This window comes from Pimephales promelas, chromosome 4 (genome assembly GCF_988280905.1).
Source record: "Pimephales promelas chromosome 4, fPimPro1.hap1.1, whole genome shotgun sequence".
Classification (NCBI taxonomy): domain Eukaryota; kingdom Metazoa; phylum Chordata; class Actinopteri; order Cypriniformes; family Leuciscidae; genus Pimephales; species Pimephales promelas.
Window position 1 is genome coordinate 19,056,762 of NC_142772.1, and position 21,873 is coordinate 19,078,634.

General features: G+C 36.1%; 1 protein-coding gene across 1 annotated transcript; it reads right to left on the minus strand.

Moving 5' to 3' along the window:
- Window positions 1-938: 938 nt before the first annotated feature.
- Window positions 939-20,829, minus strand: prlrb (prolactin receptor b). Its single transcript, XM_039662439.2, has 9 exons — window positions 20,597-20,829; window positions 16,624-16,695; window positions 16,164-16,296; window positions 14,712-14,881; window positions 10,433-10,611; window positions 9,078-9,219; window positions 8,340-8,439; window positions 7,823-7,892; window positions 939-4,883 (listed from the first exon to the last, which is right to left on the minus strand). The coding sequence occupies exons 2-9, from the start codon at window positions 16,688-16,690 to the stop codon at window positions 4,248-4,250; spliced, it is 1,497 nt and encodes a 498-aa protein (XP_039518373.2). The 5' UTR covers window positions 16,691-16,695; window positions 20,597-20,829; the 3' UTR covers window positions 939-4,247.
- Between the last annotated feature and the right edge of the window lie 1,044 nt (window positions 20,830-21,873).

The following is a 21,873-nucleotide window of genomic DNA, read 5'->3' on the forward strand; positions in this document are numbered from 1 at the left end:
GCTCCTAAGGGACTGCCTCTTGACGGCCCAAAAAGTCAATGAAGAAAATGTTTAAATATCCCAAGTGACTACCGTGGCTCAACTATATGTTTATCAAGAATACTTTTTGTGCGAAAAAACAAACAAAAATAACGAGTTTATTCGACTATTTCTTTTCGTCCTTGTAGGCCAGAACGAGACTTCCTTATAGATTTCCACAACGCATGCGCGAGAATTGCGATGTGTAAGCTGGTGTAAGCAGATCGCAAATCTCGCGCATGCGTCGTGGAAATCTAAGGAATTCTCGTTCTGGCCTACAAGGAAGAAAAGAAATTGTCGAATAAACTCGTTATTTTTGTTTGTTTTTTCGCACAAAAAGTATTCACGTCGCTTGATAAACATATAACGTTAGTTGAGCCACGGTAGTCACTTGGGATATTTAAACATTTTCTTCATTGACTTTCTGGGCCGTCAAGAGGCAGTCCCTTAGGAGCCAATGTGGTAGTTATACAGCTCTCAAATTTAATCAAAAATATCTTCATTTGTGTTCCGAAGACGAACGAAGGTCTTACGGGGTTGGTACAGCATGGGGGTGAGTAATTAATGACTTAATTTTCACTTTTTGTAGTCTAAAAGTTTTGCTCGTCTGGACTTTCCCTCAGGATTTAATGAAAATAGAAAAAAATGTTTTGTAGAGGAATGACAGTCTTATAGGTTTGGAACGACATTAGGGTGAGTGAATTGTGAGAGAATTATCAAATAAAACACCATCACATGAGCTATCCCTACCACAAACATCTGACTTGGGTCTACAAATGTATGTTTATGGGCTATTAAGAATGTGAATAGAATGTTAACTGGAATAAACCACAAATTCTTGGCCGAATCAGTTCTTCGACTCAAGAAAACAAGAAAACGTTCAACTTTTTGATCATAGCTTTTTATTTTAGCTTAAGACATGAAATGCAAAACTTGTGTTTTTTGAAATGGTACAACATAAAACAATTCCTAACCTTTTAGCAAGTGTCTATGGACTTTGTCCAGCAGTGGATAGAAAACTGCATTACGCATGCTATTGTCAGTGAAAGAATGTGAGGAGCTCATGCTAGAAACAACAACGCACCTCTGTGCTGCTAACAATAATTTCCCACATCATTTTCATCAAACGTCTTGACCTCACACTGTCACATCACAAACAAAATGAATGCAGTATACCACAAAAATTAAAAAAAAAAATAATAATAAAATGCCTTGCATTCTAATTTAAGCTAAACAAAAAAAAAAAAAAAAAAAAGCTGCAAAACAGTACTATCATTTTCTTTCATGCTGAACCGAATGTTTGTCCTTGCATAGTGGTAGGTCAATGTTTGACTTTAAGCCATTCTTTACTGCTGCACTGCAGACCATAAATGTTCCATGATGAGACCAGCTGACCCGACTATGTCTGCCGCCGTAACTGGCTCCTCTGAGGCGGTCCATGTAATTATTATTTTTTTTTAAACATCAAAGACCTGCCAGACCAAACTGGGCTCACTGCCCTTGTGTTTGGTTAAGCTTTGACAGCAGTTAAGCTTTCGTGCCAGCACTTTACACAGACCTAATCTATTATTTGACATTAGTCTTAATTCTTGTTATTGTCTTTGTGAGTTTCCAAGTTCATATAGTTGTATATCAGAAGGATGCGTTCACAGTTTGCTTAGGCAAAATTTTAACATTGAATCAGTGTTTAATCATTTTTAAATTAAGTATAAATAAAATGGATTGTGAGCGACACAAATAGTAGATCTAGTTCAATAAATACACCGTAAAATCATTAGCTGTTTTGACCAAAGAAATCTCACACTTTTTATATTCATAGAATCATTGTGAATAAATATACAAAAGGCTCATGTCTGCATATTAACTATAAAAAATGCTTAACAACAATCATCTTTAAAAGATCAGGAGCAGCAAAAGCATTAAGAAAAGTGCCAGGTCTTTAGAGAGAGTGGTGAAACTCCAGTGTGGTGTTTTGAATGTCTGCTATGAGGTAGTAGGTTGAAACATTTCAAGAGGTTTAACAATTAATATAATTATCTTTAGTGGGGTATTTTTTAACAGCTGTTGGTCGATTTGTAAAGGTTAAAGGATTAGTTCACTTTTAAAACAACTTTTGCTGATAATTTACTCACCCCATGTCATCTAAGATGTCCATGTCTTTCTTTCTTCAGTCGAAAATTGATGTTTTGATAAATATTCCACGATTTTTCTCCATATAATGGACTTCAATGGACCCCAACCGTTTCAAGGTTCAAAAGACCGTTTCAGTGCAGCTTCAAATGGCTTTAAACGACACCAGACGATGAACAAGGGTCTTATCTAGCGAAACGATCGGTCATTTAAAAAATAATTTAAAAAGTTTAAGTTTTATAAGCACAAATTCTCGCCTTTTGACCAAATGACTCAAAAAAGATTTGTTCATTTTGATGAACGAGTTCGAACAGGAGTCACGAACGCTCATCACAGAACAAAGCAAGGCGAGCATTTGTGCTTATAAAACTTAAACTTTTTAATTTATTTTTTAAATGACCGCTCGTTTCACTAGATAAGTCCCTTACTCATCGTCTGGTGTTGTTTAAAGCCCCTTGAATCTGCACTGAAACTGTCATTTGGACCTTGAAAAGGTTGGGGTCCATTGAAGTCCATTATATGGAGAAAAATCCTAATTTCTTTTCGACTGAAGAAAGAAAGACATGGACATCTTAGATGACATGGGGGTGAGTAAATTAACGGCAAAAGTGTTTTTTTTTTTAAAGTGAACTACTCCTTTAAGAATGATGCTGTCTTTTAATCTCCTTTTCGACCCATTGCTGTGTTGTATCTGTCAACCTGCACAACTACAGCTACTACAAGAGGTGCATTCAACAGTATTGCTAGCAAACTATGGTTGCAAGTTTTGTCGTTACCAACTTAGTTCAATGATTTAGTGTTTCCCAAAACCATAGTTCCAACAAGTATTCACAAAAAAAGTTGTATGGTAGAAAGTACGGCTCTTAACCTGTAGTTATAAATGACATGGACTTAGATCATGCTCTCAAGGGAAATAAGCAAGGTAATGTGGTACAATATATATCTTTCATTCCATATACTGTATACACTCGCCGGCCACTTTATTAGGTACACCTGTTCAGCTGTTCAATAAGGCAAATATCATATCTTGGCAGCGACTCAATGCATTACGGCATGGTCAAGACGATCTGCTGAAGTTCAAACTGAGACATTAAGTGATTGAACTTGGCATAGTTGTTGGTGCCAGACGGGCTGGTCTGAGTATTTCACTGCTGATCTACTGGGTCTTTTACGGGTTGTGTGTCTGTATATCTACACAGGATGGTCTGAAACATATCCAGTGAGCAGCAGTTCTGTGGGCAAAAATGCCTTGTCAAACGTCAAAATGTTGGAAAGGCAACAGTGACTGCAGCGTACCCAACATATAATGGCTACTTTCAGCAGGATAACGCACGGTTTCACAAAGCTCAAATCATCTCAAATGGGTTCACTATACTGAAATTGACTCCACAGTCACCAGATATCAGTCCAATAGAGCACCTTTGGGATGTGGAGGAATGGGTGATTCACATCATGACAAATCTTCAGCAACTGCGTGATGCTATCAAGTCAAGGACCAAAATCTCTAAGGAATGTTTCCAGCACCTTGTTGAATCTAAACCACAAAGAATTAAGGCAGTTCTGAAGGCAAATGGGCGTCCAACTCAGTACTAGCAAGGTGTACCTAATAAAGTTGCTGGTGATTGTATACAAACTTTAGTTTGGAAAGAGAATGAAAGCACAGTTTTTGATGTGAGCATGAGTGAATGTGCTCTAGCATCCCATGATTGAATCAGACATTAGGAAATAAAGCAAAATAATAGCAAACTCAAATACTGATTTAGTCCTCAGATGCCATGTTCACTATTTAGAGCAATAATCTGACATAAATTCAATCATGAACCGATTAATTAGCAGAAGTTATTACTCCACACAATTCTAGATGGTTGAGCCATAGTGGTTGTGAAATAGTGGTTTTGGGAAACAATCATGACTAGCTAGTTAATTTCTCCAATGACTGCATTGATATGGCAGTTAAGCAGCCATTTATATCACTGTATGGGAAACTCACCACAGATTTCTGAAATAACCCTTCTCACATCTCTACTAACAAAGTGCTTGATAGTTTGAACAGGACACTACAAGACAAAATAGTCTCAAAAGTTAAAGTCACAAAATAGTCAAGGTCCACTTGAAAATGTTGTCACGGTTTCCATGTATCCCAGAGGTTCGATGACACCTCCAGTTTCCTCAGCTCCAGAAGTTTTGTCACATTTGACTTCTTTGTGTCCCTGTACAGGGATGCTTTCTTGTAGTACAAGGATATTATCACTGTTAACGTCACTGACCATACTGTAGTCCTCCCCTACCATGGGCTTTCGGCCTTGTTTCTCTTCGTCAACCTCAACGTACCCTGTAAATCTACTAGGGGTGATGCTGACGTGCTCACATTTGCTATCAGAGATCATTTGAGTGTTTTGGTCCTGAGCTTTTACTGGCGAGCCATCGGAATAAAGATGAAGTCGTTGTTGAAGATCTTCAAGGACACCGATGGTGGAACTTAGCTGTTTGGAGACAGTCCCGGGGTGAGTTTTTAGCCCCTGACTGCGGTTGCATGTGGTCTGGATGCTGTTTTGTGCAGTTTCTGCGGGACCGTTTTTCCCCTTTTGGTACTCAAGATGAGCTTTGCTATCAAAATCCGTTTCCTCATCATAGTCAGAGACCACGAGATACTCCACCTGACGGTCTGAGCTCTGGGCTATTTGTGGATATCCCAGAGTAACCAGAGCACTGAAGATCTCCTCAGACTTCCCACTCTGTGAAACAAGAAGTAAAATGACCTTTGTATTTTGGCACAGCAGTTTTGTGGAGTCAATGGGCTCTACGCACTGCGGTATTTTCGGTGAAGTTCTAAGGATGCAACGATGTAGAGTCCAATGCTATACCGAGAATTTATATTGGCTTTTATACTCTATGGCTATACTAAAGAAACGTTAGTCACAAAAACAGACATCCCTCGTTTTGTTTATGCATAACTATATATAAAATTACATCTAAACGTATTAAAGTTTCGTTTCAAAGACGGGAGGACAGTAAATTTTGAAGACTCTGCCATAATCCCGTTTTCCTCGGTTTTCCTCCGCTTTAATCTCCACAAGCAGAAACTGAAGAGCAGCCTTGCGTCAAATGCGGAACTTATGCGTTCATATAGCCCATTCATTGTCAGTTGGAAATGTTTTTTGAGACCATGATAGAATGAAGAAAACCTCAGTACATATTGTTTTGTGAAACTTTCACGATGTAATACATACTTAAGTTAAAAATGATATTAAGCAAACCCACAGCATGGTAAAGGGAGTGTTACATTAACACTAAAGCCGCCTTTCCACTCATAGACTGTAAAAAAAGATGGACGACGCCCCGTCGCTCTTTTCCATCAGAGTGAACTGAAGCCGCCAGTGTCTCGATATGACGCTGACATCTTGGACTTGAGTCTGCGCACTTGCTTGTTTCGGGACCAGTCATGCGCAGTCGTGAGCAGGAAGTAAAGCCGCGAAATCAAGGCCGCGCCCTCATTCTCGCTGAATCAAACGCAAGCACATGCCCCGCACTTTCATTAAGTGACCTCTGTCTGCTTCGTTCAAATAAGGTACCTCGTTAAAGTAAGGTAGGACCTCATTAAAATAAGGTAAATACAACTACTAACCACATAATCAACATTATTAAAGAAAGTCCGCTGGTTCTTCAGTGACTACCTCGCACAGTGAACCTGTCAATCACAGCTGTCAATCATGATGTCAGAGCACCGTTATTTTATCTTCACATAACTAACTAAAAACAAACTTATTTTAAAAACAAACACTTGAAATTACATCAACGTGATAGAAACTACAGTAAATGACGGAAACTATCTTTGGAAAAAGGATATGTGAAGTGTTTAATTGTTTAGTTGGTCTCGCGTCCCATTGAATAACATGGGGAGGCGGGGGTTATGAGCTATACTAGGTCCGGTCACAGGGGGGCGATCGAGACGTTTTGGCTTCACTTTTGAGGGCTTGTACGGCACGCTTGTTTCCACTGCACACGACATTCGTATACGATTGTCGGATATCGCCCCTAGTTTCAGTCGCACAGAACTTTGAAATTGGTCGTGAAGCAACCGCTACCCTCGGATATTCACAAAAATTAATGATTTTAATGAATGTAAAGCATGCATGAATATAACCCTCACAAAACAAACCTACACAAAACAAATGACCCTCAATACATCTCAAATAAAAACACAGTAGATTTTATAGAGCTAATCAATATAAATATTGATTTAATAATTATAAAATATTTTTTTTCTGTCATAGTTAATAATAACCGACATTGTACAGAAAAAGCGAATTTTCCGCATACGTCTATGATTGGAACTCCTCGACGCTCCCGTACGACTCTCCATTGGAAATGAATGACTTCCGGTCCCACGGCTGTCGTTTGTCGTGTGCAGTGGAAAGTCGGCTTATGTCTTAAAGTGCCACTATTGTGCTTTTTCAAATATTACCTTTCATGCAGTGTGTAAAATAACTGTCTGTGCAGGTAAACGATCTGCAAAGTTGTAAAGTCGAAAGTGCACGATAAATAAAGTTATTGTCTTCCAAACAAAACAATCAAAAGGTAACACATTTGCACAATTGCATAATGTCCACCTATGGTCTTCACTGGCTGCATGCGAACAACCGTCTACTTTGACCCACCCTAAAATACTGTAGCTGGTTTGCGTTTTTATGTCGAGAAGATGCTGTTTTCTGAAAATACAATTAGAAATATACACATCAGTTTGTTGATGGACATACACTAATCGTGATGGTGAGGAATTACAGTTGTAACATCTCATAATGTACGTCAAACTGAGTAGCGCATCAATGAGAAATGTCCTGGTCAGATCGTCATTGCGGTTGAGGTTCGGGTTAAATAACTAGTTGTTCCAATGTTTCATCTGGCGTCCGGATTGATATGTTAAAATTAAATCGTTACCATCTTTACAGTGTGTACAATCGCCGAGGACTGAGGAAGCCTCTGGAGCCGATATTCAGTTATGGTAATGAACATTTAGCTTCCGACACGCGCTTTATGTGGTAGACCAATCACAACAGACTGGGCAGTCTGCCCAATCAGAGCAGAGAAGTTTCACGGAAAGTTGTCGTTTGAGATAATCGTTTGAGAATCATTGAAAAATGTGGTGATGTGCAATGTTTATTATGGGAAAATAAATGTGTTTTTGACCTTGGATGCATGTAAACACAGCCTGTTCTCATCCTTTAACGTCATCTAGAACGCTATATGCAAAAACGGCGCTATACTACGCACATGGCACCCTTTATCGTTAATATAACACGCGAACCCAAGGCGTCATAAATCCTTTAGCGTGAATATGACACGCAGACCCTACCCCACACCTAAACTTAGCCCTCACAGCGTGTGTTATATTAACGATAACGGGTGCCATGTGCGTAGTATAGCGCCGTTTTTGCATATAGCGTTCTATATGACGTTAAAGGATGAGAATGCGTTGGTAAACATTGTAGGAGACCTCCAAAACAAAATGAGGTACCTTTAATATAGCATAGTAGGGGCACTTTAAAGGCACTATATTGTAAATAAAACAGCACTAACATTATAAGTCAATCTCGGGGAAAATGAAATTATAAAGTAATGCATGATATGGCCTCTTTAGCTAGAAATGCACAAATTATGGTAGTGTCTACTGTACCTTAAGGAGCTGAGTGTCTATGCCACTGATCTTCGGTTCTGGAACTGGTGGCAGTAAAAAATGCTTCACCCTAGAGAAGAATGCGAAAACGCAGAATTAACTTATTTCTAATGTAAGAGCGGGCATAGTCTTATTTAACTTGAAGATGCAAAACTTTTGCTGACAGCTGGTTCCAGTTGTTTCATTTGAGAAAAAACATTTGATTATGCAGCTTGTTGTAAAAAAAAAAAAAGTATTTGTACAGTATTTGTTATCACATTATTGTAATTTATTATTATAGTAATGAAACATGTTTCATAGCACAAATACTTTTACCATTTACTACACATTGTTATTCTTCTAGTTATTGACCTACAGTTGCTAGTGAATCAGAAAACTGTTGAAAAATAAGGTGGATTCAATATTACGTTAATGTTCAATTTGTCTCATGCACATAATTCTGGATTCTAAAGGAAATCCTGGGAAAACTGTTATCTTTTATGCACTGTCATTAGTGTAAACCCCTTGTCATGCTTACTGTTTCATCTTGACTGTCAGCACTCCTGCAGTCAGCAGAAAAATTATGACAGATAGAGTGACGGCAAGGATCATAACTGCGTTCTGTGTTTCAGACATAGCTGCAAAATAAGAGACACACAGACTTGTTTTTACTTTAAAGTGTCATCATCATCCTTTAATGCTGTATATTGAGTTAAACAGGTCCTGAGTTACAAAGCACAAAGTCCACTCCAAAGGAGTTATTCTCTTCATCAATAACTAAGCACTGTTTCCGAACTGCCTGAAATGCCTCAATTGTTGTCTTCAGTTGTCTACCGGGAACGTCATTTACACAGTAATTCCCGTCCAAAGCATATGCAAATAAAGGCCAGATGGTTAAATTACATTAGTAGTGCGTCGAATTTGACATTTCCAAAACACTCAAAGCAGTTGACCAATCAGATCGCATTGCATTTTTCGCAGAGCTGGGAACTAAACCGAGAGTTTCGGAGACACTGCGATGAGAGATGCTGCAATAGGCTAATGTAAAATATGTGACTTTTTTTTAATTCAAGCATAAAAAACAATTTTAGTAAGACTTTGAGGTCTTATGTCCCCTTTAAAATGTTTAAATGCAGAATTGTTAAAAAAAATATCTTTATTATTATTACTTTCCTCTATCCTGCACACTGTTGTGTAAGGCTAAACATGCTCAGTAATGTAGAACAATGGCTGGAAGGTGTGAAAGATTGAGTTGCTGTTGCTGGTATCATCTTACTGTCTGGAATCTGGATGAAAGCGGATGGGCTCCATTCACTCCAGAAGCCTTGGTCTAGTTTGCAGCGCACTTGCACGACGTACTTTGCTCCCGGCTGAGGACTATAGATGCTAAACTCCAACTGTTTTCCAGCACCATATGACTACAAACACAAGAAGAATGTGTCTCGATCATAATAATTACATGGTATCAAAACTTAGAAATGCAAAAATTAGCTTCTTAAAACCTATTATAAAAAGGAGAGTTTCTTTTTCATAATAAATTTAAAAATTAATCATAATTTAGAAGCAAATGTACATATAATTATATGGAATTTTTAGATAGTTAAAGGAGTAGTTCACTTTTAAAAAAACCTTTGCTGATAATTTACTCCATGTCATCCAAGATGTCATCTTTCTTTCTTTAGTCGAAAAGAAATTAAGGTTTTTGAAGAAAACATTCCAGGATTTTTCTCCATATAATGGACTTCATTGGGAACCAAACGGTTCAAGGTCCAGAAGACAGTTTCAGTGCAAACTGTCCAAAGGGCTTTAAATGATTCCAGACGATGAATAAGAGTCTTATCAAGCGAAACGATCGCTCATTTAAAAAAATAAATAACAAAGTTTAAGTTTTATAAGCTCAAATGCTCGCCTTGCTCTGTTCTGTGATGCGACTCTCCTGTTCGAACTCGTTTATCAAAATGAACAAATCTTTTTTCGAGTCATTTGGTTCATTCAACGAACGAAATGAACGAATTGACACTGAAAAAGATTCGTTCATTTTCAAAACCTTATTTTCTTTTCGACTGAAGAAAGAAAGACATGGACATGGATCTTGGATGACATGGGGGTGAGTAAATTATCAGCAAAAGTTTGGTTTTTTTAATTGAACTACTCCTTTAAAGTCCCCGTGAACCGGAAGTTGCAAACGATTTTTCTCCAGTGCTGTGACGTATTTCCAAGTGAAACGGAATATTGAACAGAGGGCAGGGTTTTACTCTAGCGCTCCTCCTCTCCATCTCTCGCTCATAGCAAACTAACGGTTTGAGGGGAGTGGTTAAGCGTTTCCCCACCCAAGTTGTGAAACCTACGTCATCAGAAAAAGACACCGTTCCAGACCGGAAGTAACTTTTCAGATTTTGATTAAAGATTACTAAGGTAAAACATTTTTTTAATATATATTCACTTGCACGGATTAATTGTTCACCACAAGACTAGTAATATGCGCTAACAAAGTAAATGGGTTCAATTTTGATTTCACGAGGACTTTAAAGAAAATCCAAAGTTTTATTTATAGACCCCAAGTTCAGTTTTACAAATCATAAGAACATTTTTTTCAGAACCTTGGTGACCATGAAACATTTTGAATCTCACCTCCCAATCGCTGCTGTAGGCCTCGTCTCCGCTGTTTTTTAAGCGAACTTCATATTTGATGGTTACCCAGCCTGAGCGGGTGTCTGCGTCATGGGGAGGCTGCCACTGCACCAGGAAATATGGACTGTTCTTGGTCAGCATCAATGTCACATTCACATTCTCTGGAGGGTGAGGCTGCACTGTGTGAAAGAAGATCAATCATCTTAAATGACATTCAACTGCACAGACACAGGGGTGGGTTTACCGATTTGGGGGGTCCTAAGCAAAAGTCAGGACCCGCCATCCCCCTCACCAATATGCTTCCACTTTCAAAAAGCTTACAACAGAGGCAGACACGTTGCATACACATGATCACCACTGTTGTTGTGACTCCTATCGATTCCAATTTTTCTGGTAAAAATAAATAAATAAAAATCAAACATTTAGATATCAGACATATGTATACTGTCTTTTTGCAAAACATTTTGTTACAGCTGAACACCACAAACAAAGCCCAGCAGCCTCAAGAACACTTACACGAGGAACTTTGCCTATAGGATTTAACAAAAATATCAGCAAAAACAACTTATAATATACATTCAAACCATTAATAAAGACCATGAAACTGTTTGTTTAATAATAGACATTATTTTTAGTAATAACAGAAACGAAGAAATTAGCAGTAGCACAAATAAATACAACTGAACCAAGCGCAATAAATCAAAAAATAATCAAATGTAAAATAACACTGCATATAGTTTTCTTTTTATAAATAAAATATAGATGAATCCTTTGTAAAGTTAAAGGGTAACTAAACCCCTGGTCAGAGCCTGACTCCACTCCACTGGCAATATTTGAAAAATGCTGGAAAATTGGGCAGAGCCCAGCAGAGGGGGGCGTGTACCTGAGACGCATCTCTTTGTATGGAACTTGCCTACGTCACCAACAACCGCTGTGTCGCGTACCACCGCAAACATCCAATAGGAAAATTCAACTGCAGTAGCCACCGTTCAACCTGAAGAGGGCAGCACTAAGACGTTTTTACACCATATATTGTAGAAATAGAACACTTTATAAACAAATGCCATAAAAGTTACTTGAATCAATGACTGGTATTAATAAAGATCCATTCTTACAGATCATTAACTAAAAAAAGTTGGTTAAGTGTTTAGTTACTCTTTAAAGTTATTCAGTCAAGATCTGACAAAATTGTCAAAGTGTCCTTGTGTGTGTGTTTGTCTGTTCAAAAGCAAGAGAACTCAATTAAATTCAGTATTTTTTTCACCCCATATGAGAGGCGAGTGCATCTTCTTGCGCTTGAATGGTTGAAAATCACATTAAAGGAGATGTATGTAAGACATTTATTTCAAATAATCATAAAATGGCCCTGATATATCACAAGACATTAAGAAATCATGTTAATTTCAAATACTTATATCACTGACAACAGTAGTCCGGCCAGGATATTGTCATTTAAAAAGTGAAGTTGCAGCCCTCAACTGATGTTGATGAAAGTGATTGCAGTACCAGTTTTGGCCACAATCGGCTCCACATACGGCTCCTTTAATTGTGAACACAGGAATCGATAAGCGGTAACAAATATCTGATTCCTGACCTTAAGTATGCGATTCGATTTCCAACCCTATAGCTGCCCTGCCAGTAAATACAGGCAATGACGGTGCGGACACAGCTTGTTCAGTGTGTGACCTGGGACTTCAGCATTTACTTTCAGCATTGTATTTCTTTTTTCAGGTCCTATTGGGTATGTGCGCTTCATGGTTGTTTCGTTCTACTTATCCAGACCGCCTGGTAATAAGTAATGTCAAACGGAGACATGAATTGAGTCAATTGCTTTTGTCCAGCAGGGGCCCCCAAGCCTGCGGGGCCCTATGAATTTGCATGGTTTGGGTGGTAGTTAACAACGCTACTGCACAGACACGATGTTCCATTACAATCAGTGTGCAACTGAACAGTGACAACAACACATTTACTTAAAAAAAGGAATGAACTGAATAGGGTCTATGGATGGCTATCCCACATATGCTTCTTGTACACTACCATTCAATTCAATTGTATTTATAAAGCATAATTTAAAACAACAGCAGTGCTGTACAATGTACTAGAATGAATTAAAAATACAATAGAACCCACCATAATAAATAATGAATGTAAAACAGGGCATAAAAAACACCAGACAGTAAAAGACATCACAAGTTGTATGCTAAAGAGAAAATATGTTTTTAACTTTGGTTTGAAAAAAATGAACTGTTTAGCAGCATTTATAATAGAAAAAGGTTGAGATACAGCTACTGTGAAAACGCAATCATCCCTAGATTTGAACTTTGACAGTTAATAAACTCTGGTTGGTGGACATAAGAGTTCTCTCTTGACGGTGTTCACACAAAAGGTCAGAGAGGTAAGATTTGAAGAGTTCAGATGCAAAAGCCTCTAAATTTTCTTCTAAAATGATCATTTTTATCAAGCTTGTATATTTAAGTTCAGTAATTTCACTTAAATGGCAATGAAGATTACCTATTAATTGTCATTTAAGTGAAATTATATACAAGCTTGATAAAAATGGTCATTTTAGAAGAAAATTTCAAATGGCATTTAGAGGCTTTTGCATCTGAACTCTTCATTTATTGACAAAGAAAATCAGCTTTGCCATCACAGGAATAAATAAATGTTTTAATATATACATTCAAACAGAAAACAGTTCATTTAAATAGTAATATTGTGAATTTTTGGTCAAATAAATGCAGCCATGGTGAACTTTTTTTGAAAAACGAAGCATACTCTGTCTGAACAACTGTTTTTATACACTTAATCAGTTAAAAAAAAAAACCCAGTGTGTTAGAACATCAACCATATGCCAGCAAATTCAAGCATCTTGGATATTCGATACATGGCTTGAGTTTTGCAATATGCAAGACACAAACCTGTTCCTCCTCATTCTGTTCAGTCAGTCAGAGCGGCCTCTGTTTAGTGCCATTTAGTACTTTTCCATTCCACTCAGACGCTCTAAAAGTCGTCACCGTTTAACTCACCGTTACAGATGGATAAACCCAGTGCACACACATTTCTAGCAGGAACTGCAATGGTTTAGGGGAAATAACTAAACTATATAATTGCAAATGCAGCGTTATCTGCCTTGTGTTCTACTAGAATGATCTAACTGATAGTAACAAAAGCCCTGTAATAAACAGTTTCAGCATGAGGAAATTAAAGGAGTAGTTCACTTTAAAAAAAAAAAAAAACTTTTGCTGATAATTTACTCACCCCCATGTCATCCAAGATGTCCATGTCATTCTTTCTTCAGTCGAAAAGAAATTAAGGTTTTTGATGAAAACATTCCAGGATTTTTCTCCATATAATGGACTTCAATGGGAACCAAACGGTTCAAGGTCCAAAAGACAGTTTCAGTGCAAACTGCAAACTGTTCAAAGGGCTTTAAACGATTCCAGACAATGAATTTGAAAAAAAATGAACAAATCTTTTTTTTTGTTTCATTTGGTTCATTTAACGAACGAAATGAACAAATTGACTCGGGAAAATATTCTTTCATTTTGATGAACGAGTTCGAACAGGAGTCACAAACGCGCATCACAGACGACCATTTATGCTTCTAAAATTTAAACTTTGTTATTTTTTATTGTTATCGTTTCGCTAGATAAGACCCTTATTCATCGTCTGGAATCGTTTAAAGCCCTGAAACCAGTAAGGTTTGGTTACCAGTAAAGTGTTTCATATGGAGAAAAATCCTGGAATGTTTTCATCATTTCTTTTCGACTGAAGAAAGAAAGACAAGGACATCTTGGATGACATGAGGGTGAGTAAATTATCAGCCAAAGTTTTTTTTTTTTTTAAAGTGAACTACTCCTTTAAGCTGCATGTGCCTTTATGTAGCAGCATATTGAGATTAAATAAGGGATAGGCAACTTCAACTTCTCTCCTGGAGGGCTGAAGTTTATCTCCATTTCTAATCAAATACACCTCAAAAATCTAATAAATGTCTTCATGAATCCTTGAAAATGAAAGGAAGGGATGGAACTAAACTCTGCAGGACAGTGGCCCTCCAGGACTGAAGTCGCCCATCCCTGTTTAATATACACTATATTTAGCAGGCAGCTCGCTGCACTGTGGCTGTTGTCAAAACAACCCTGAAATTGGTCTCTGTAGTAAAACATCATTAACCATTCATGCATGCTCAGTTTCCCCTAGGGGCATTTTGCAAGCACATGAAAAAAAATCCATTTTTTGATGCATTTTAATATATTGTAAACACAATACATGAACTCACCGATATCCATAACATCAACTTCCACAGATTCCGAATAGGCTTTTCCCAGTGCATTGGAGGCCACCACTGTGATGTTGTATATGATCCAAATGGAAGTGTGGCGCTTATCAAAATAACAAGAATTGTTCCCCGCCTTATGATAATCAGGGCATTCAAAGACTTCCACGGAGCTGAAAAAAGTTTATTGATGGTTTAAAAGTTTAAACTGATGACCTAACTTTTGGACAACAGATGAACCAAAACCTGAGATGTATAGTTATACAATATGTAAACATGAACTCATAATAGCTTTAGTGCGCTTATTAATAGATGTGTGTGCCATGTACAAATGTTCATATTTAGAGAATAACAAAAAAATGACGAGAGCTACAAATATAAACTACAGTTCGAAAGTTTAAGGTCAGTAATATGTTATTCAATAAATTCATTTTAAAGAGTTGTTTTCAGCAAAGATGCATTAAAGTGATCAAAAATGTGTCAGATATACACTGTAAAAAATATTGTTGGTTTAACTTAAAAAAGTTCAAATGGAAGTTTAAAATGGAAAAATTGAGTTAATACAATGGAGGAGTGTGATTTAATCATCAGAAACTCAAAATACGTTATCTGAACTAATGATCTAAGTTGATTTGACAAAAGAAAAATGTTGTGATTACAAATCATGAAAACATTTTTTTACAGCTCTTCCTTTGAATTCATCAACCAGAATAATAACTGCATTTTTTAATCAAATAATAAATGCCATCTTGTGAACATAAAATACTTCTTTCAAAAGCATTCAAAAATCTTACTAACCTACACATTTAAACAATAGAGTAAATCGTTGGATATCTTATTGCGCCAAACAAAGCCTACCCTGTAAAAAAAATATTTTCAAGATTTGTTATCACAACATTTTTTTCTTTGGTCAAAATAATTTATTTAGTTGAGATAACTTATTATTTTGAGTTTCTTGTGATTAAATCAATCTCCTTCATTGTATTAACTCACTTTTTCCAGTTTAATCAACTTAAAATTTTAATGCAAGCAGGTTACTTACTTTTTAAGTTAAACCAACAATTTATTTTACAGTGTATATTCGAAACTGTGTCAGAATAAGCGCACACACTGTAAAAAAAAATGTTGTTTTTTTTTAACTTAAAAAATTAAGTAACCTGGTTGCCTTAAAATTTTGATTGTTGATTGAACTGGAAAAAGTGAGTTAATACAATGAAGGAGATTGATTTAATCATCAGAAACTCAAAATAATAAGTTATCTCAACTAAATAAATTATTTAAGTTGATTTGACAAAAGAAAAAAAAATATTGTGATAACAAATCTTGAAAATATTTTTTTTTTACAGTGCAATGAGGCATCTGTCCATGAATTAATACAGTGGAAAAGATGTTTTGTTTTTTAAAGGCAAGTTAAAAGGTACAGTTATTATGAATAGTGATTTAGGTTGCACTAACCTCTCTTTTCTATAATACAGGTGGTAGCTGGTGGGCAATCCACCAGTGGATCCAGGCTCCCACCAGCATGTAAAGGTCTCTTTCTCAGGTGACCGACATTTTGTTAGTCTGGGCCTCCCTGGGGGAGAATGACCTGGAGAGATATTGTAATTGAAGAGTATATGATATCTGTAAAAGCCTATTATAGAACACCCTATTACTGACTATTCTGGAAATAGTCCATATGTTGTGTGTTTATGGGTATTTCATATTGAAAAATAAAATGTATTATTAAAAACTATACATATAGATATTTGGTTAAACTCAAAATATAGAATTTAAAAATATGCACCCTGTTAGCGACATCAATTCAAATACAGGAATTCAATTCTGCACATGTATAGACAAAAGAAAAAAAAATCCTGTGTGCACTAAATTGACTGGCTGACTTTGTTTTTAAAGTCCTGCTTTGCTCACTTACACATGCTGTGTGGGATCCAAGAGAGAAGCCATATCAGAGTCAGCGCCTGCTCTGCATCTCTCCGCATATTTCCTGCATTAGAAATAAACGTCCACAAAGTCAATAAGGTGTCCACTCCAAGCATGTTAAGTACCACCTGTAGAGTTTGTTTCTACTTTAAACATCAATCTAGACATCCAAAACAACCACTTAGCATGGGTAAACACCTTCACTCATCACGCCGCTGAAAGGTCATTATTTATACAATCGCATCAAGTTAACAAACTCTATGCCAAGACATATATAAAAAAAGATGATCCTTCTCTGATTTCACGAATAATAGCCATGACGGTATTAGTGGATTGTTTTATTGTGTATGCGTATGTAGTAAATTAATACACTCAGCTAAGAAAAGGTTCTATCAGTGCGTCGTATTTGGAACCCCTAAAAGGCTTTTTTAGGGTTCTGTGTAACCAGGAAAATATGGAACCTTTTTGGTTCATTCATTATCATTTGTTTAAATATTTCATATTATTGACAAACACCAAGTCCCTAAAATGTATTTATTAATGCATGTGAATGATCACAAAATTCAAAATATGAGGGTTAGAAAATGTATATATTTATATCATTTTATGTAGTTAATCAATATCACACAAAGAGTGCCATATCAGCTTTTCTCCTCCAAAAAGCAGCATGATTAAAATGTGATATTAAGTTACTACAAGTTTAATCAACAATAATTTAATTACAACTACAAAATGTTGCAGAATAATGTAATATATGAATGCATATTAGACTATAAAGAACCTCTGTCCCAAAAGGATTCTTTCTTGTCATTATAGAACTTTTTTTAGCATAGAAGGTTCTTTGGAGTTGAGTAAAGAACCCTATGTATGCTTCATAGAACCCCAATGAACCCTTTTTTCAAAGAGTGTGGTGAAAAGTGACATTCTGATTTGATAAGGCTCTGATTATGAGAGCAGCACAATCACAAACTAATCATACAAAATTATGTTCTCTATTCAAACAAAAAAAGCACAAGCACATCATGATCACAGAAGAGATGTTTAACACAGAAACAGAAAAAATAGGACAGGTGCAGAGAGGTGACATAATGGAAAGTTACTGTCATAGAAATGGTGAGTTCCAATGAGAGACACAGATTGAAAGGGCCATTAATCTGCTTTATGTTTTTGGATCATTTTTAGAAACACTTGGCAACAATATCTTGTTCCAATCCATACAAAGCATTTTGAGTTTACATGTTTTAGTTACATGGACATGCCATCGGCTTTCTTTGCAAACTTCAAAATGGTCTTCGTTTTGCCAAGCCAAGAAAGTCTTCAAAATGCCAAGGACAAGATTAACCCAAATGTTCATGCAATGAACTTGCTATAAATCTGACAAGCTACAGTATTGTCTGTGACAGTCTTTTATTTTCCCACATTATATGCATATGTTGAGAAGGAAGTGGGCTGAAGTCCAGGTTTAAAGTACCTCAAAACATTTGAAATTAAAGGAAAAGTTTATTTGAAAATGAAAATTCTGTCATCATTTACTCGCCCTCAAGTTGTTTGAAACCTGTATGAATTTCTTTGTTCTGCTGAACACAAAGGAAGATATTTTGAAGAATGTCCGTAACTAGAAAGTTGATGGAAGTCATCAGTAGGAAAAGAAATTCTATGGAAGACCGATAAAGGATTTTGAAGGCCGATACCGATACAAATATTTTTGGGTTTTAAAATCCGATATTCCGATATATCGGCCGATATTTTTTATTTATTTATTTTTTTTCCAGAAACGTGCAACAAAACATTAACAGATTTCCCTAACATAGTTATGTGTAGTTATTTATGAGTTTTAACTAAAATAATATGATAAAGCATTTTAAAATGAAACTTTTTATTTTATTGTCACAACAGAACAGAGGAACATGAAAATATATTAAAGTTTTGATAAATAAAATAATTATTAGTCCCTACATTGCCTTATAAGCTACCTTATAATTACAATATCAGCTTGCTTATCCCTTTACCTGCACTTTTTAAATTCTTTCCATCAAGCTACATCAAACCATTTTCAATCATCAGTTGCTGCCTGCCTTCTAAAAAACTACTATTTGGCGATTCTAATCTAAATCCATTACAGAACGACAGTCTGCAACGCACACTTGGCGTCGTTGGATTTCACACACGTGTAAAAGAACTAGTAAAAGAACTAGTAAAAGAAGCTAACTTTTCTGCACAAGATATGTTTGATACTTTTTCTCTTTCTAAATGTTCACTCCTCGCAAGTCTAACTTATATTTTACAATGCAGGGACTTTAACTAGAGATATGCTAGTTATAAATACAGTAATCATTACTTTATTTAGGCAGAAAAAGTTCATTGTGGTTTCCAAGCTCATTAATGTTAACGTTAGCAGTCTTCCACTGATGATAGTGGTATTAGCTAGCTTTGTGGTTACCTAGTCTATGATGAGCCATAATTTAGCAATAGATAACGTCATAGTGCAAATTGTAAAACATACATTTTCAATATAACAGGCCAAGGAGAGATGATTGAAGTGTGTTTCGTCCGTTTTTATTTTTATTTTTGAAAAATTAATTTATCGGCCATTATAACTGCCGATATCGTTATTTTGGAAAATACGTAATATCGGCCGGCCGTGTTACATCGATCTGACTCTAGAAGACAATGGGGTCCATGAAAGAAATTAGCCCCTCACCACCCAAACATTAAGCAAATAACTAAATATTTAAAAGCTGGCAGTGGAGGTCAAGTACCATCAAGGATCAAACTAAATCTATAAACGGTGTAAAGAATTGTCATAGAATACATATTTTGCAATAGGCAACACAAAAGCAAGTTTTTACCAAAAATCTTTTCATCTGATGATCAAAATATTACTAGGGTATGGAACAGCAAACTGCATAGCATTACTGAATTTAAACTCCAATCTCATTTAGTCTTTTCTCCAGGGGCTAATTTTGCCACCGCATTCTCAGTCACTGATAACAACATGATAGCCATAAACAAACACACATTGCTTCAGTACGCTGAGACGAGGCAGGTCAGACTGTCAACCCATGATCCCAGTTCATGATCCCAGCTGAACAAAAAAATGTATAGGCTGGAGAAAGAGATTTTGTCATGTAGACTATGCTTCTGGTCCACAGTGATTTTGCCAAGTAAGATGTTCCTGGATCAATATTTTACTATTTTCCAGTCTGTAAATTTAGCCATAACTGTATTCCTACCCCCGGCCCTAAACCTAACCCTGCCCATAACTTTTTCCTTAAATCTGAGGGAAATTATAAAAAACAAATTAAATGATCAATAAGGTATGACAACATATGTTTTTGCATTGCAATTTTATTAATTTTTTATTATATATACATATATATAATATATTTTTATACTGTACAAGATTCAGCTATTTTTTTTAATTTTTTAATTTAATTTTTTTTTTTCAGCTAAGTAAGTTTAATGTAATTTAAGTTGAAATGACTTAAACATCCAAGTTGATTTAAGTTGGTTAATTTAAATCTTTTTTTTTTCTTTTTTTTTCTTCAGTTTAGGTAACTTTAAGTAACACTGATGAAGAAGCACCTAACCCTGGTTGTAAGCCAAACCTTGACAAACTGTAAACATGTCTCTCAAATGATTGGTTGATTGAAATGTTTTTACAGGATCAACAACACGTTGTATTCGTGAAATCCTTGCTTCCTTCAATATAATCCTATTTAAACAGCCAATGAAAAATAGGCTACATAAAATAAAATTATCTGTTTAAACATATAGGCAAGTCAATTATCCAAGAATGACTAAAGAATAAGGTAGCCTAGTGCAAATTTTAAAGACGCAGCTGTTTATCCTTACATGAAATACAAATTTTGATCGAGGTATTATGGCACAGAACAAAATAAGTGCACAAGAGTGTCCACCGCTTTATAAACATTGTAATATCGAGTCTTAACGCGGAGACTCACCTGGATCCGCCACCCAATCCGTGACCGATATTACACACACAGCTTCACCTGTGATTTTCCCATAATCCACAAACGTGCTGCATTTTAGACTGTTTCCCTAAAACAGTTTATCCGAAGCGATGTCTCCCCTCAAAACGCGCACTATCAGAGTGAAAAGGCCAAATAAAAAGTCAGCCTTTTGACACCGCAGTCCCAGTCTCCTGTTGCTTGCACACAAACAGCCTTAAAGCTGCTGTGAGTCTTGAGGAGTGGCATATTGGGTATGATGTTACTTGCATCACACACATCACGGGCCAATGGTGACACGGTGACGGCGTGTGTTAGAGCAACTGAAGCAGATGAGGAAATTTCGTCGATATAAAACATTGATGTTCGCCTAATAAAGCCATTTCTTGATGTTTAAAAATGTTTTTTTCTTCTTCTTTTTTTATTTAAAGTTATGGGAATAAGGCTGTCAAAGAGAAAAAAAAACACACAGATAAATAGATAGTGCTTTAAGTGTTCTTGTTGATAGGACTTGGCAGTGAATTCCCATGCAGCAGGCCAGGGCCCACTAGAGGGCCTCAGCAAACTCCCAAGGGGACCCACAATGACTTAATTATTTTAAATAAGATAAAACAAGCTTAAAAAAAAAATCAAGCTATTTCTTAGTTTAATTCACCCATTTTCTTTGAAGAAATCAGGATTCCCTCCCAGACAAATTTGGATTTATAAGTCCTAATATTTATTATTTCATTTAGTCATTTAAATGAATAAAATCTCTTTTGGTCTTCCTACCTTTTTCCAGTACAGAATAGCTTATAAACATTATTGAATCAAGATGCACTTGAGTTACTTCGTTGTGATAATTACTGTATGTGCCGTTTATGCTTAAAATAAGAAAAACAATAATCTTGGTTTCCCTTTTAATTAAATTTAATACATTTTTAAATTAAATTAAATTTACTTTCTTTTTTATGCATAAACTCGATAGTTTTGATTATCTTTTTTTTTTTTTTTTTTTTTCCAGAAAACAAGGCCTGGCTGCACTGACTGCTGTTCGATTAAACAAGGATTAGGCTTTATTTTAATTGGGGCATTTTAGTAGCTTTTAAAGGTGCCTTAGAAAAAAAATATTACTGATATGTTTCTTGAGAAAAATGATACATGTCAGTGCAATTTTCGGTAACACTTTACTTGAAGGGGTGTGCATAAGACTGACATGATGTCATGTCATAAGTATGAAGGAGGGTTTATGCATGTTTGTGATAACTGTCATTAAGTGTCATTCGCTCAGT

Excerpts from the sequence above, each read along its gene's own strand:
- prlrb (XM_039662439.2), bottom strand. The coding sequence starts at position 16,690 with ATGCGGAGAGATGCAGAGCAGGCGCTGACTCTGATATGGCTTCTCTCT. Across the intron at positions 10,612-14,711 it reads AGTTGATGTTATGGATATCG|TGCAGCCTCACCCTCCAGAG; the intron begins GTGAGTTCATGT and ends TCTTTCACACAG. Across the intron at positions 8,440-9,077 it reads TTTCATCCAGATTCCAGACA|CTATGTCTGAAACACAGAAC; the intron begins GTAAGATGATAC and ends CTTATTTTGCAG.